This window comes from Microcaecilia unicolor, chromosome 14 (genome assembly GCF_901765095.1).
Source record: "Microcaecilia unicolor chromosome 14, aMicUni1.1, whole genome shotgun sequence".
NCBI lineage: Eukaryota > Metazoa > Chordata > Amphibia > Gymnophiona > Siphonopidae > Microcaecilia > Microcaecilia unicolor.
Genome location: NC_044044.1, coordinates 38,837,572 through 38,851,400, shown reverse-complemented (window position 1 = coordinate 38,851,400; position 13,829 = coordinate 38,837,572). Strand labels below are relative to the sequence as shown.

The 13,829-nt window shown below is 50.2% G+C and overlaps 1 protein-coding gene across 2 annotated transcripts in view; it reads right to left on the bottom strand.

Moving 5' to 3' along the window:
* Nucleotides 1-918: 918 nt before the first annotated feature.
* The window catches only part of MTX1 (metaxin 1), a 28,543-nt gene continuing 15,632 nt past the window's right edge, over nt 919-13,829 (bottom strand). The window contains exons 2-8 of one of the 2 annotated variants that reach the window (XM_030188158.1): nt 13,216-13,285; nt 12,685-12,764; nt 6,537-6,629; nt 6,157-6,339; nt 5,647-5,723; nt 2,275-2,429; nt 919-2,182 (exon numbers count right to left, since the gene is read on the bottom strand). In XM_030188158.1, coding sequence (XP_030044018.1) covers nt 1,962-2,182; nt 2,275-2,429; nt 5,647-5,723; nt 6,157-6,339; nt 6,537-6,629; nt 12,685-12,764; nt 13,216-13,285 — 879 coding nt within the window. In that variant the 3' untranslated portion in view covers nt 919-1,961. The remainder of the gene's footprint in view (nt 2,183-2,274; nt 2,430-5,646; nt 5,724-6,156; nt 6,340-6,536; nt 6,630-12,684; nt 12,765-13,215; nt 13,286-13,829) is intronic. The other variant, XM_030188159.1, reaches the window with a different exon arrangement.

Here is a 13,829-nt window from a genome sequence, read left to right as displayed (position 1 = left end):
CTGCTTCAGGTACAAACTTAGATTGTAAGCCCTTTGGGGTAGGGACCTGCCTAGTATTTCTAACTGAAACTTGCCTTCAGCTACTTCCAAAAGCCATGAACCCAATACAAGTTAATTAATGAACTGAAATACAAAATAAATGGCCAAATTTCTGCCCCCCACTAGTAGCTAGGCTGCTGTATTTCAACTGAATTGAAAGACCTTCGCTGTATAAACGTCACCGACTTTATTCTTGACAAACCAGTCACACACAGGGTATTATCAAAGGTGGCTAGCAGGCTTATTTTCGAAAGAGAAGGGCACCCACCTTTTGACACAAATCGGGAGATGGGCATCCTTCTCTCAGGGTCGCCCAAATCGGCATAATCGAAAGCCGATTTTGGGCGTCCCCAACTCCTTCCCGTTGCGGGGATGACCAAAGTTCCCGGGGACATAGCGAAGGCGGGACTGGGGCGTGCCTAACAGATGGGCGTCTTCGATGCGATAATAGAAAAAAGAAGGGTGTCCCTGACGAGCACTTGCCCGACTTTACTTGGTCCATTTTTTCTTATGACAAAGCCTCAAAAAGGTGCCTGAACTGACCAGATGACCACCGGAGGGAATCGGGGATGACTTCCCCTGACTCCCTCAGGTCCATCGCAACAGTATGCAGGTCCGTTCAGTTAGTGCATCAGTTAGTCCACTGTAGTGCCCCCTAGGGTGCCCGATTGGTGTCCTGGCATGTCAGGGGGACCAGTGCACTATGAATGCTGGCTCCTCCCATGACCAAAGGGCTTGCACTTGGTTGTTTCTGAGATAGGCGTCCTCGGTTTTCGTTATCGCCGAAAACCGGGGATGACCAACTCTAAGGCTGACCTAAATGTTGAGATTTGGGCGTCCCCGACTGTATTATCGAAACGAAAGATGGACACCCATCTTGTTCCGATAATACCCCTTTGCGGAAAACTTGGGCGCCCCGTTCGATTAAGCCCCTCTTAATCATCAATCACACATCCAAAGGTGTTAAATGCAGGAGGAGCCTAATGGTTAGAGCTGAAAGCCAGAGTTCAAATCCCTCTGCTGCTCCTTGGGCTTCTGACTACATCTCTGCCCAAGATCACATTTTGAAGGGAAAGGGAGCATTTCCTCTCAGCTCCCCCTCCGCATTAAAATTCATACCCTCACCTCACCAGCAAGAACCGAGCACGTACTGGCATCAGTGGCTGAAGCACGCTGCTGACTTCCTTTTTGCTCAGGTAGCACAGGTGGGGGCTTGGGCAGCAAACCTTCGGCTGGTGGGGTTTGAGCATCCCTGCCACCCATTCAACCGCTGCTGTATTTTTGGAGGTCGAGCAGGATATACCATTGATCTTGGACAAGTCACTTAACCCTCAACCTGCCTCGGGTACAAACTTGTAAACCCTCAGGGGACAGGGAAATAGCTAGCGGACCTGACTTTAACGCACCTTGAGCTACTACAGAAAAAGCGTCAACCAGCTAGATTGTTGCACCTCTCAGAGTCCTTTACCCAGTAACGTTGGCTGTCTGAAACTGCCCTCCCTCAGTCTGGCTCCAGAATAAATTCTACCTTCTGGGCTCAGTTCATGACACCCGGCCATGTGCCTTCCTGCCAGCTGGATGCATGTGAAAAAAAGGGACACAGGCAGCCTTGTACCTTCACGCCACTTAGGCGCAGACAAGAGGCCGTATGCCTTCTACGTGGCCACCGACCCATGCTATTTCTTGGTCTGAAACGCTGGTTGCTTATAACATCTCTTCATCTCCGATTCCAGTTCCCGATGCTCCTGCTTTAGAAATCTGAGCACCTTCCTCTTATATGAGCCAGAGCAGGGACCATTTCAAGGGAGAGATTTTTACTTTACAGATTTGAATCAGGGCTGTACAGGATGCAGCATTATTGCAAAAAGATAAACAGTTCAAGTTACGTCCTCTCCCCAATTAGAGCAGTTCAAAGTTCAGGTTCAGTCCTCCTCATCTTCCTCCCCTATGACTACTCGGCCAGTTACAGCATTGCCAGCCGATCCCCGTTGGATGGAGACTATCCCACTCAGAAGAGCATATCCGATCATGGCTATCAGCCCAACTGCCACTGATAGAATCTGATTTCGCCGCTTGTGAGGTTCCTCATCACCATCTTGTGGCTCGGCCTGAGCCCTCCTTGGGGATGTGGATTGGGAGGCCGCTGCAGGGAAAGAGAAGTAAGGCAGTGAAAGTATTCCTCCTGTGTCCTGTTTACAGCAGCACTGAATGGGGGGGGGGGGGGGGAGTACTTACCCATATCCCAGGTAAAATACATGCTTAGGATTGAGACACAGTAGTTACACAGATTGTCCAAAGACTTCAAGTGCTGCTGTAATTTACTGCTGGGAAGATTTGCTTTCAGGAGAAGTGCCAGGTGGCTGAAGATGTATGCATCCAGGGAGGCTGGGCTGCAAGAGAAAGCGCAGATCACAGCACTACTGTAATTGAAAAGGCAAGCCGGTAAAGTCACTGAAAGCAATGTAAAGATAAAGGGAGCTCACGGATCCCACAGTTCCAGCCCCTCCCAACAAGAGGTGCTATAGGGAATCTGGGGAAAGCTCTTGGGTCCTGCAGTCCCATTCTCTCCCACAGGAGGCACTGTAGGGGATGGAATGGGCACGAACAAGTCCTGCAGTCCCAGCCTCTCCCAGCAAGAGGTGCTATAGGGAATGATTCAAGAGAACAAGCTGTGGGGAAAGCTCACAGGTCCTGCAATCCCAGTCTCTCCCAGAGGAGGCGCTGTAGGGGATGATGTGGGCATGCTGTCTGCAGGGGAACTCATGGGTTCTGCAATCCCAGTCTCTCCCAGAGGAGGCGCTTTAGGAGATGATGTGGGCATGCTGTCTGCAGGGGAACTCATGGGTTCTGTAATCACAGTCTCTCCAAGAGGAGGCGCTGTAGGGGATGATGTGGGCATGCTGTCTGCAGGGGAACTCATGGGTTCTGCAATCCCAGTCTCTCCCAGAGGAGGCGCTGTAGGGGATGATGTGGGCATGCTGTCTGCAGGGAAACTCATGGGTTCTGCAATCCCAGTCTCTCCCAGAGGAGGCGCTGTAGGGGATGATGTGGGCATGCTGTCTGCAGGGGAACTCATGGGTTCTGCAATCCCAGTCCTCTCCCAGAGGAGGCGCTGTAGGGGATGATGTGGGCATGCTGTCTGCAGGGGAACTCATGGGTTCTGCAATCCCAGTCTCTCCCAGAGGAGGCACTGTAGGGGATGATGTGGGTATGCTGTCTGCAGGGGAACTCATGTGTTCTGCAATCCCAGTCTCTCCCAGAGGAGGCGCTTTAGGAGATGATGTGGGCATGCTGTCTGCAGGGGAACTCATGGGTTCTGCAATCACAGTCTCTCCCAGAGGAGGTGCTGTAGGGGATGATGTGGGCATGCTGTCTGCAGGGGAACTCATGGGTTCTGCAATCACAGTCTCTCCCAGAGGAGGCGCTGTAGGGGATGATGTGGGCATGCTGTCTGCAGGGGAACTCATGGGTTCTGCAATCCAGTCTCTCCCAGAGGAGGCACTGTAGGGGATGATGTGGGCATGCTGTCTGCAGGGAACTCATGGGTTCTGCAATCACAGTCTCTCCCAGAGGAGGCGCTGTAGGGGATGATGTGGGCATGCTGTCTGCAGGGGAACTCATGGGTTCTTGCAATCACAGTCTCTCCCAGAGGAGGCACACTGTAGGGGGTGGTGTGGGCATGATATCTGAAGGGCAACTCATAGGTCCTGCGATTCCAGTCTCTCCCAGAGGAGGCACTGTAGGGGGTGGTGTGGGCATGATGTCTGAGGGGCAACAGGTCCTGTGATCCCAGTGTCTCCCAGAGGAGGCACTGTATGGGGTGGTGTTGGCATGGTATCTGAGGGACAACTCACAAGTCCTATAATTCCAGTCTCTTCCAGAGGAGGCACTGTAGATGATGGAGTAGGCAGGATGTCTGAAGGGCGGAGAGAACTCACAAGTCCTGCAGTCCCAGCCCTTCCCAGCAAAAGCACTCAAGGCGAATGATTCGGGAGAACAAGATGTGGGGAAAGCACACAGGACCTGCAATCCCAGTCTCTTCCAGAGGAGGCACTGTAGGAGATGGTGTGGGCAGGATGTTTGAAGTGAGGGAGGGAACTCAGAAGTCCTGCAGTCCCAGCCCCTCCCAGCAAGAGCTGCTATAGGAAATGATTCAGAACAAGCTGTGGGAAAACTCACAGGTTCTGCAACCCGTCTCTCCCAGAGGAGGCGCTGTAGTGGATGATGTGGGCATGCTGTCTGCAGGGGAACTCATGGGTTCTGCAATCACAGTCTCTCCCAGAGGAGGCGCTGTAGGGGATGATGTGGGCATGCTGTCTGCAGGGGAACTCATGGGTTCTGCAATCCCAGTCTCACCCAAAGGAGGGGCTGCAGGGGATGGTATGGGCATCCTGTCTGCAGGAAAACTCACGGGCTCCAGTCCCCGTCTCTAGCAGAGGAGGTGCCATAGGGTATGGTGTGGGCATGTTGTTTGCAGGGGAACTCATGGGTCCTGCAATCCCAGTTTTTCCTGGAGGAGGCACTGTACGGGAAGATGTGGGCATGCTGTCTGCAGAGGCTGCAGTCCCAGTCTCTCCCAGCAGATGAGGCTGTAGGAAATGGTGCACAGAAGCAGGAGGATACAGAGCATTTGAGGTCAAGGAAGGCAGCTAGAATTGGAAACTCCTCTGTCATGTCTGACTGAAGGATTCTGATTCCAAGTCTTCCTGCAGGGAGGATCTTTGTACTCATTCAACTGAGCATTAAGTACCCAGGCTCAGGTGTTATGGAGCCTCTAAAGAGAAAAGTGCTGGTACCAGTTTGCTAGCTGCACCTTCCCTGCTGGTCTGACTCACAGGAATAAAAGTAATGCTTCAAAATCGCAGGACCCGTGAGTTATTTCGCCAGCCCCCATGAAATGCCAAAACACCAGAGGCACAATTTATCACAAGGCAGAGAGATCTGGTGAAATTCAGCCAAAAAGACAAGCAGAAAGGAATGACAGGAGAGGAATGCTCTGTTAGGCCAGTGTGCAAAATATCACGCTCAGCCCTCATCTTCCCGAGTCCTGGCTGCACATACCATTCTAGCAATAGCAGATCCGTGGTTTTGCTTTAAGCATTGCCTTTCTTGCTGCCAGGGGCCGGGGTCCATGTCAGGACAGCTTCATCAGTGCACCAGTCAGCAGAAACAAACAGGACACTCTTCCTGCCCTAGCACTGTCAGGTACAAGGATGCACTGGGAGATCACCAATTGGGATCAGAACTCCACGTTTTTTACTTCCTGGTCTTCACAGTGGAACACAGATCCCTGTGTGTGAGGCAGGGAGGGGGCCCTGTTGCACCTGTCAGTCTCTATAAAGCTGCAGGAGCAACAGTGTGGACCAGTAAGAACTGATGCATATGCCTGAATTTGTCCCCACTCCACCAGTCTCTGGCTCCTGGTATAAAAGCAGGTGCTGGTTTCTTCATATACAGCAGGGTACTTTTATAAGTGCCAGACTCTGCTTTCTACATGCTCAAGTCACTTATAAAACCAGGCCTTAGGTGAGCGGCCATTGTGCTAACTCAGTGCCCTGGGCTGCCTTCGTGCCCCGTTATCCTGTGCTCCCACATCACGCTACTCACGAATCTCCAAAGAAGAATTTCTGGCTTCCCAGTCTCTGGGACAGGAGAGACAGGCACTCCTGGGCGTCTCTGTACAGCTGTGAGGCAAAGAAACGAGAGAAGCCATCACTGAAAGCCGCTTCCCTCTCCTTAGAGAAAGACAACATGACTAAAAGCCCTTGAAAATATCAAACCTCTTGTGCAGCATTGCTTTTAACCTCACTATCTGTTAGACAAGACGTGGAGAAGGTAATTTGCCACCAGCTGGTAACTTAGCCCGATGCAGCCATTTCAAGGCACAGTGTGGTCATGTCCGGAACAGATATGTAAATCTCTGAGAGCCTTTGGATATTAAATAACGACTGTTTATCTATTACATCTGTCTTTCGCTTTTATTTGAACGCTTGCCTTGTTGTTTTCTCACCATCTGCTGCTCGGAGAGGGCCCTATAACTCACACCTGGTTATGATGACTATGGGTGAAAACCACACACCCTCCCCTCCTATTGCTCGGGCATTGTCCCAGGGTTACCTCTTTCTCCAGCTCCCCCTCATCCTCAATCCAAGCATCTCCGCGGATCAGCCGCAGTCTCTCCATGTGCTGCCGGTGCATCCGGTTCGGAAGAAAGAAATTCAAAGGGAAGGGGATGGACTCCGCATACCATTTCCTGGTGTGCTCAACATAGTTCTTAGCATCGATCCAGAAGGTGTGAATCTTCAAAGGGGAAAAATATGGATCTGAACGCAACATAATAATTTTAAAAGGGGCAAGCTACTGCCCCACCACAGGACAGGTACAGCACAGGCAAGATCCAGCAAGCATACAATCAAACCTTCAGATTTCCTACTGAGGCATTCACGAGGCAGTACTTCTGCAGTGAGAGCTGTGCCAGCAGCAGAACAGAGACTCACCAGGGCTGGGAGCAGCTTCTCCTCCAGCAGAGACACAAACGCCAGGGTGTCAGCCCCCTGCCTGGCCGACAGGTCATAATCTGCGTTATATTTCTGAGAAAGAGAGTGGAACGAGCAGTGAGTGGGAGAGGCACACCATAGCATCACGCAGAGCCCAGGCAGAGGTCACCTCCCAAAATCAGAACCAGCTTCTGAAAGGCCATCTTGGAAAAAAATGGAAGCGTGCCAGAGCGCCAACATTCAGAAGCCAGAACTAAGCAACCTGCAACCGAACTTGCTCCTTACCTGTGGCAGAGGTTCTGGACTTGATACAGCAATTAAAAACGTGCTAAATTGTCTAAATTAGGACAGGCCAACTAGGACCCAGGAGCCAAACCGGCTCACTGCCCAGCATTTGATTTATCATTTTTGTTTAATTGTCTGGTGTCCACGTTCACTCTGGCTCTGTTGCCACTGCAGCACCATCTTCCCTTCAGTGTCTTCAGCCAGAGTCTGACTGTCTACTTTCAATGCTACACGTCATTAAAATTGGACATTCAGGCTCAGGCTAATGACACAGTAGGAAGATGGCTGCAGTGGTGAAAGACACAGACCGAGGTGAACATGGGCCCCACTGGAGAAAGATGGTGCGGATGCGCTAGAGGCAGAGCGAGGTGATCACAGGCGCCACTAGAGGAAGATGGTGGGGTAGCGCTACAGACAGAGCAAGGTGATCACGGGTGCTAGAGGTAGAACGAGGTGATTGCGGGCGCTAGAGGCAGAGCGAAGTGATCGCGGGCATTAAAGGAAGAGTGAGGTGATCACAGGCGCTAGAGGAAGAGCGAGGTGATCGCGGGCACCACTGGAGGAAGATTGTGCGGCAGTGCTAGAGGTAGAACGAGGTGATTGCGGGTGCTAGAGGCAGAGCGAGGTGATCGCGGGCATTAAAGGAAGAGTGAGGTGATCACAGGCGCTAGAGGAAGAGCGAGGTGATTGCAGGCACCATACGATAAAGAAAAATATGTGCTGGGTTGCAAGCCAAAACTTAGACACGGGTGAGCCAGTTTGGCTCCTGAGTCCTGGTTGGCCTGCCCTAATTTAGATAATCTAGCACTTTTTTAATTGCTCCATCAAGTCCAGAACCTCTGTCGCAGATAAGGAGCAACTTCTGTTGCTGTGCAGTTGCGTTTATACCTAATATGCTGTGGGGTGACATGCAAATACTGACACATAAGGAATCTAAGGTTTCTACATTTAAAAATAAGCCAGGGTCATGGAGAAACTCACATTAAATATGGCAGCCAGCGCCTGCCCTGGATTCACACTGGCTGGACCCAACCACACTGGTATCCCTGACCTGGAAATGGGATCCATTCTAGTCCCTGACTAGAAGGTTTACTCACCCCTGTATAAAACTTTTAAAAAGAGTTTGTGGGCATTTCTAAAACTGGGTGGGTGGGGGGGGGGGGGGGAGAATGCAGTGCCGATATTTATCTGCTTAGCGCTAGTGCCAGTGTTATGAAGCCCCCTTTCCTTATCCCTGTTTAGTAAACACACATGGTTCATGTATGAGGCGTGATCCGAGTTCATGTTAGACACTAAGGAATACTAATGGAGCCTCTCATCCCGCCAAACCCATTAGCTTCACATTTCTCTCATATAACAGCTGCGTCCCCTCCCTGCCTCACACGCCAAGCCCATGTGATCAGAGTCCCAGGGATGGGCCGAATTTACTGGGCAGCTGGGCAGTGTCTTACAGCTGTGCTGGCCAGCCTCTTCCTCTATGCGCTGCCTCTAATAATCTGCATGCATTCAGCTAAGAGCTGGGGGGATACAGGCAACAGCTGGGTGTCCCCTCCCCAGCACACACCTGGCTGCACTCGCTCTTCTCCCAAGGAAGCAGAGTTTATGTAATGGTACATTCCTGCTGCTCAGGACCGTTCCAAAAATATTCCATTTATCAGCACAGCTGGACAGATGCTGCTGCTGCTCTGTTATGCAAGGCTGGTTTCAGTTCTTTACTGGCATCTGAGTCCAGGTGGCCAGCAGGAATCAACATGAGACTCGGGGTCTCTCACAACCCCCATAGACAGAAGGGATGCAGGACCTCTGCAGTACTCATTCTTTGAATGAATTTCATTGTATTACACATGTGAGTCCAGCAGTGCAATTGTTTTAGCTACTTCTGGGGAAGGATGTATTTTTCCACGTGTGCATGCTGTTACAGTTCTGGGTTCTGTAGGGTCAGCACTTTCCACCTGTTACTTAAAAGGCTCACGGACCCTTTTAATGCACACAGGTCACAGGGGTTGCAAGTCATTTTAGTCAAAGGAATGTCTCCACAGCTCACTCTGAAGTGCAAACAAGCCTGAGGCCTCATCACCAGTGACATTTCTCCACATCATACTCCCGTCCCCTCTCCACTCCCATTTTTAAATTAGCAAAATAGGACACCACAGCCTTCTATGTATAAAGAAACCCTGCCATTATAATAGTATCATTCAACAAATTCTTCTGCGTAGAGAAGTCTGGATTCTCTACAGGACTGGACAGAATCTCAATAGAAACCCTGCACCTCCATGTTCCAACAACATGCTGCACAAAAATGATGAACAGCACATGCTCCTTCCACTGCCAGAGACTGACTGATTGTGTGGAATGTGGAAGCCACCAGTCCTGAGCATTTAAACAGGACCTGACACTTTGCAAAATAACACAAAACCCTGCAAAACAACACATTCAAAACCTACATAGCAACGCTACCATACCATAAGAGCCCTGACGCTGCTGTAATACCTTTTGCTTTAACACTTTCATGTATCTTACCACCATGTAACCCATAACCCTCTGTAAAACCAAATGTATATTCTCTTCTATTTCCAGTATCCATGACGAATTGTAAGCCACATTGAGCCTGCAAAGAGGTGGGATAATGTGGGATACAAATGCAATAAATAAATAAATAAATATTACACTGGGCCCTACAGCACCAAAATACCTACTACTGATTGGGCAGGTCCCAGACTTTTTTTCACTTTCCTTGTGTAAGTCTTCTCCCAAATTATTTTCCAGGTTTGCCTTTCCCTTTCTTCTCTCTTGTCTTCTTTTCCTTCTCTTCATCTACCTGCCACTGATCTCTTTTCATGGTTTTGTTCCCCATTTTTCTCTTCTCTGAGTTTATTTGATTTTACCCTCATTCTCCCTTTCTCTCACCCTCTTTGTCAGCTCCCATCTCCCCCTTTCCAGTATTCCCATTGCCCTCTCTGTCCCTCTCCTTCCCCTAATTTCCTATCTCCCCCCTCACCCACCATCTTTCATCTACTCCCTAGTCCTCCATTTCCATCCTTGGTGCTCACCCTCTCACCTACCCTCCACTGCCTCTCATCCCCTCACCAAATCCAGGTCCATCCTATCTCTCTCTCCTTCCCTTACCTCCAAGCTATTCTTCTATCTCTTACGCTCTACTCCATCTCCTATTGCCTCTCCTTCACCATCATTTTAAACCCCGTGTCCACTCTCATTCAACCCCCTCAGAGACCCATCCCCTTCATCTCATACCCCTTTTCCAATACTCCCATTCCTTTTCAATACCTGTCATCCTCTCTCCTGTCTTCCAGGTCATTCATATTACGTCTCAACCTTTCCCAACACTTCCTCCCCTCTCTCTTACCCCCCCCCCCTCCATTTCCACTCATTTTCCCAACCCATCACACACCTCCACTCATACTCAATTATCAGGTCTTTCCTATCCCCTCAAATTCTTTCTCCATTTTACCCATCCATGATTCTCTGCTCCCCCCCCCCCCCAAAAAAAAAAAAAAAATCTCCCACACGATCACCATCTCCCAGTCATCTACTGCGCTGTTCCCCTGAACCCCACCTCTGGGTCCAATCCATTACTACTCTGTTCCCTTATTCTACACCCCTGGGTCCCATCCATCTTCTGATCCATTCCCCTACCCTCCACCCCGAGTCTAATCCATCTTCGTCTGTTTCCAGGGTTTCTTGTGCATTTGACATTTTCTTCTGCCTCCTTGTCCACCATCATTCCCTGTGTGTATCCCTCTCTGTCCTACCATCCTCCTTCTGTCCCTTTCCCTATCTCTTCCCATAGTTCAGCACCCTACCCTTCCCCTGTGTCATCACCCCTCTTTGTCCCTGTCCCTCCTCATGATCAACTTCTCCCCCTCTCTTCCCATTCTCTTGCACCTTCCATCTGAGGGACCAGCATCTCTCTCCTTTTACCACCCCCCCCAGTCCAGCATCTCTTTGTCTCTTCAACTCTTCCCCCCTTCCCCCAACCATCTAGTTCCTTTTCCCTCTGTTCACTCCTTACCATCCCAGTGTCTCTCTCTCTTCTCCTTCCCTCAGTGGCACCAGCTAGAGACCTGCATGGGAACGGGATTCGCGGAATTTTGAGGGGACGGAAGCAGTTCTTGCAGGGTTCCCGTGGAAGCGTAAGCTGCACCTGCACCAGCTTCTCACCTACCAAATACCAAGTTCTCTGAGTGCTGCCTCCTCCTCCTCCTTCTGCTTTAATAGTGCAGATGCGGAAAGTCTTCCATTAAGAAGGTGGTAGAGACACAAATGGTGATGGAATCAAAAAAGCACGGGATGAACACAGAGGATCTCTATTTAGAAATGGAAGTTATAAAAAACCTAAACTTAAATGGCTGCATGTGTGTGGATGTGTCGAGTGACACTTAGATGGCGACTCTGGCTGTGATGAACTAGGGCCAATACCGGGGGACCTGTACGATCTGTGCCTCATATGGCAATCTGGTTTTGGATGGGCTGGAAAGGGCTTAGACAACAACTTTAGTGGCTGGAACATGAGGACAGTGCTGGACAGACTTTTGCGGTCTGTGTCTTGCAAATGAGAAGACGACTAGGCTGGAGTGGGCTTCGAGGCTACTCCAGGAGTTAGAACATAAGGATAGGGCCAGGCGGACTTCTATGGTCTATGCTCCAGAAAGACCATAATCAAGTATATAATATCACATTCATTGTTGATTTAATCATGAATTGATAATGAGTGTCACTACTGGGTAGAATGCATGGACTGTTCAGGTCTTTATCTGCCGTCACTTACTATGTTACTATAATCCTCTTTGCTCCCAGGCTGATGCGTAGACCTCAGCTCTGACACAGGCACAATCAGATGTCACCTGACCTGACACATGCATGTAGCGACCTCTCAGAACACAGTGCCAGTGAATCAGAGACAAGTCTTACATGTGCGCACTAGAGTGTTCCAAGTTCCAACGTCTGTTCCTTCCTTGCCTACAGTGCTGCGGCTCAAACCCAGAAAGACACAGAGAGCCAACTGGAATTTTTTTTAATGCATCATTAAATTCTTGTGGGAACAGGTTAAAATCTTGCAGGGACGGGTTAGATTTCTGTCCCTGTGCAACTCTCTAGCACCAGCATCTCTCTGATCTCTTCCCCACCCCTTCATCTGATCTCTTGGTTCCAGCATCTCCCACCAACCCCACCCCTGTGATCAGACATCTTTGTTTCTCTCCCCCCTGCCCACCCACCCGCGAGTTCAGCATCTTTCTCTTCTCTGCTCCCGCGGCTGGCACCTCTTCTCTATTCATTTTCTCCCCACCTCCAAAATCATTTGGTACATTGCTGGCAGTGTCAACCATTCAAGCAGACTACCACTGGCTGGCTCGAGAGCTGTTCTGTACCGCATCCAGGAAGTTGCATCACAGTATGTAAAATGCGGCACAGAGAACACCTCAGGGGGAGGAATAGAGAGGAGGTCCCACGCCGTTCCACAGGGAGTGGGGGAGGGGGAGAGGAAGACGGAAAGATACTGGACCCCGTGGGAAGTGGGTAGCAAGGGATTTTGTTGGGATGGCACTTTGCACTCCGTAGAGATTGTCTTCTCCAAGCGTGATGAATATAGGGCAGAGTTAATAATGCGTAATAACATGAGTGTCAGGGAGGTCTGTACTGAAACATGAGCCTGTGCTGAGAAATGTATGGCCTCCTGGGTAAAACCCATCAAAGTAGAGTGTATGAGCAGTGCCCCCTGCTGAACACTGAGCAGTAAATCACCAAGTTACCCGTCATGCCACAGGCCTCGGGCAGCACTTGTGTATGTAGGATCGGGACTGGTGTGGTCCAGTGGGCACAGTATTCCAGCAGCTGACCAGCTCACCTGCTTGCGAAGGTGTGTGATGATCTGGTGCGTCTGAGAGATCACCCCGTTCTCCTCCGTCCTCAGGGCCGGTAGGCTTCCTGCACAGAAACGGAAGCAGCGGTTTGTGAGAGGTACTGTGGATCACTAGGACACGTTTGCCCAAACAAGCCCTTTTCCACTTTCACAAGCATTTTCACGCTGGCACATAAGGGATCAGCTCTTTCACCACACCTCCTGCTTTTGACAGCCCCTTCACTGGGGGTAAAACACATGGTTCTGTTCCTACTCTGTACGACTGCAGGTGAGATAGACCATATCTGACTAAAGGGCATGTGGAGACTAGAGGGACATGGTTCTAATGCCTGTTTCTCACGGTTCTTTCTGTGATAGTTAACCTGCGTCATCACTTACTACTAGGACAGACCTGCTTCTATTTCGGCTCATTTCTCACTCGAGTCCACATCCTAACACATATGCAATGCTTCCTCTGCCCTCCACTCATCGATTTCAAACACATCATCTGGCATCTGAAGACCCTTCATCCGTTACCTGACGGGCTTTTCCAGGGATTTGTGATCTTATGCACTTTGAGAGGAGCTCCGGAGAATCTGGCGTATGTCTGCAAGAAGGAAAGAGAGAGGGGCTGCTGAGATGACTTGTGACAGTTTGACACAAAGCTGGAGAATACCCCCCACCCCCCCTGTAGCAAAGTTTCAGGAAGCTTCAGATTGCACAGGTAACGAACCTCAGGTGATGGATGCACGGCACCCCGTGCTCTGAATTACAAAGCCAAGTATCTTCCATCACTGGTTCACCATAAGGCTCTCAGCAACCAGATGTTCTAACATCTCCCCATCCCACAGGTCCAACCCACCACAGTAAGCAACACCACCCAAAAGCCCCCAAATAATCTTAGGCAAAAGCAAACCTGCACCAGGGCAACACTAGGAGAAACCAGGATGGGGGAGGGGGGAAGAGGACCCCATAGCCAGGAGCCACTAAATTCCCCTCCTCTCCTCCTCATCGAGGTCTTCTCTGTGTTTGTGCTGTGGATAGTGATGTAATGAGTTCAGCAAGCAGAATGAATGCAGCTTCTAAATTAACCAGTGGAAACAGGAGACGCTAGAGCTGGCAGTCTTGTGGGATTACTTCATATGGTTCCA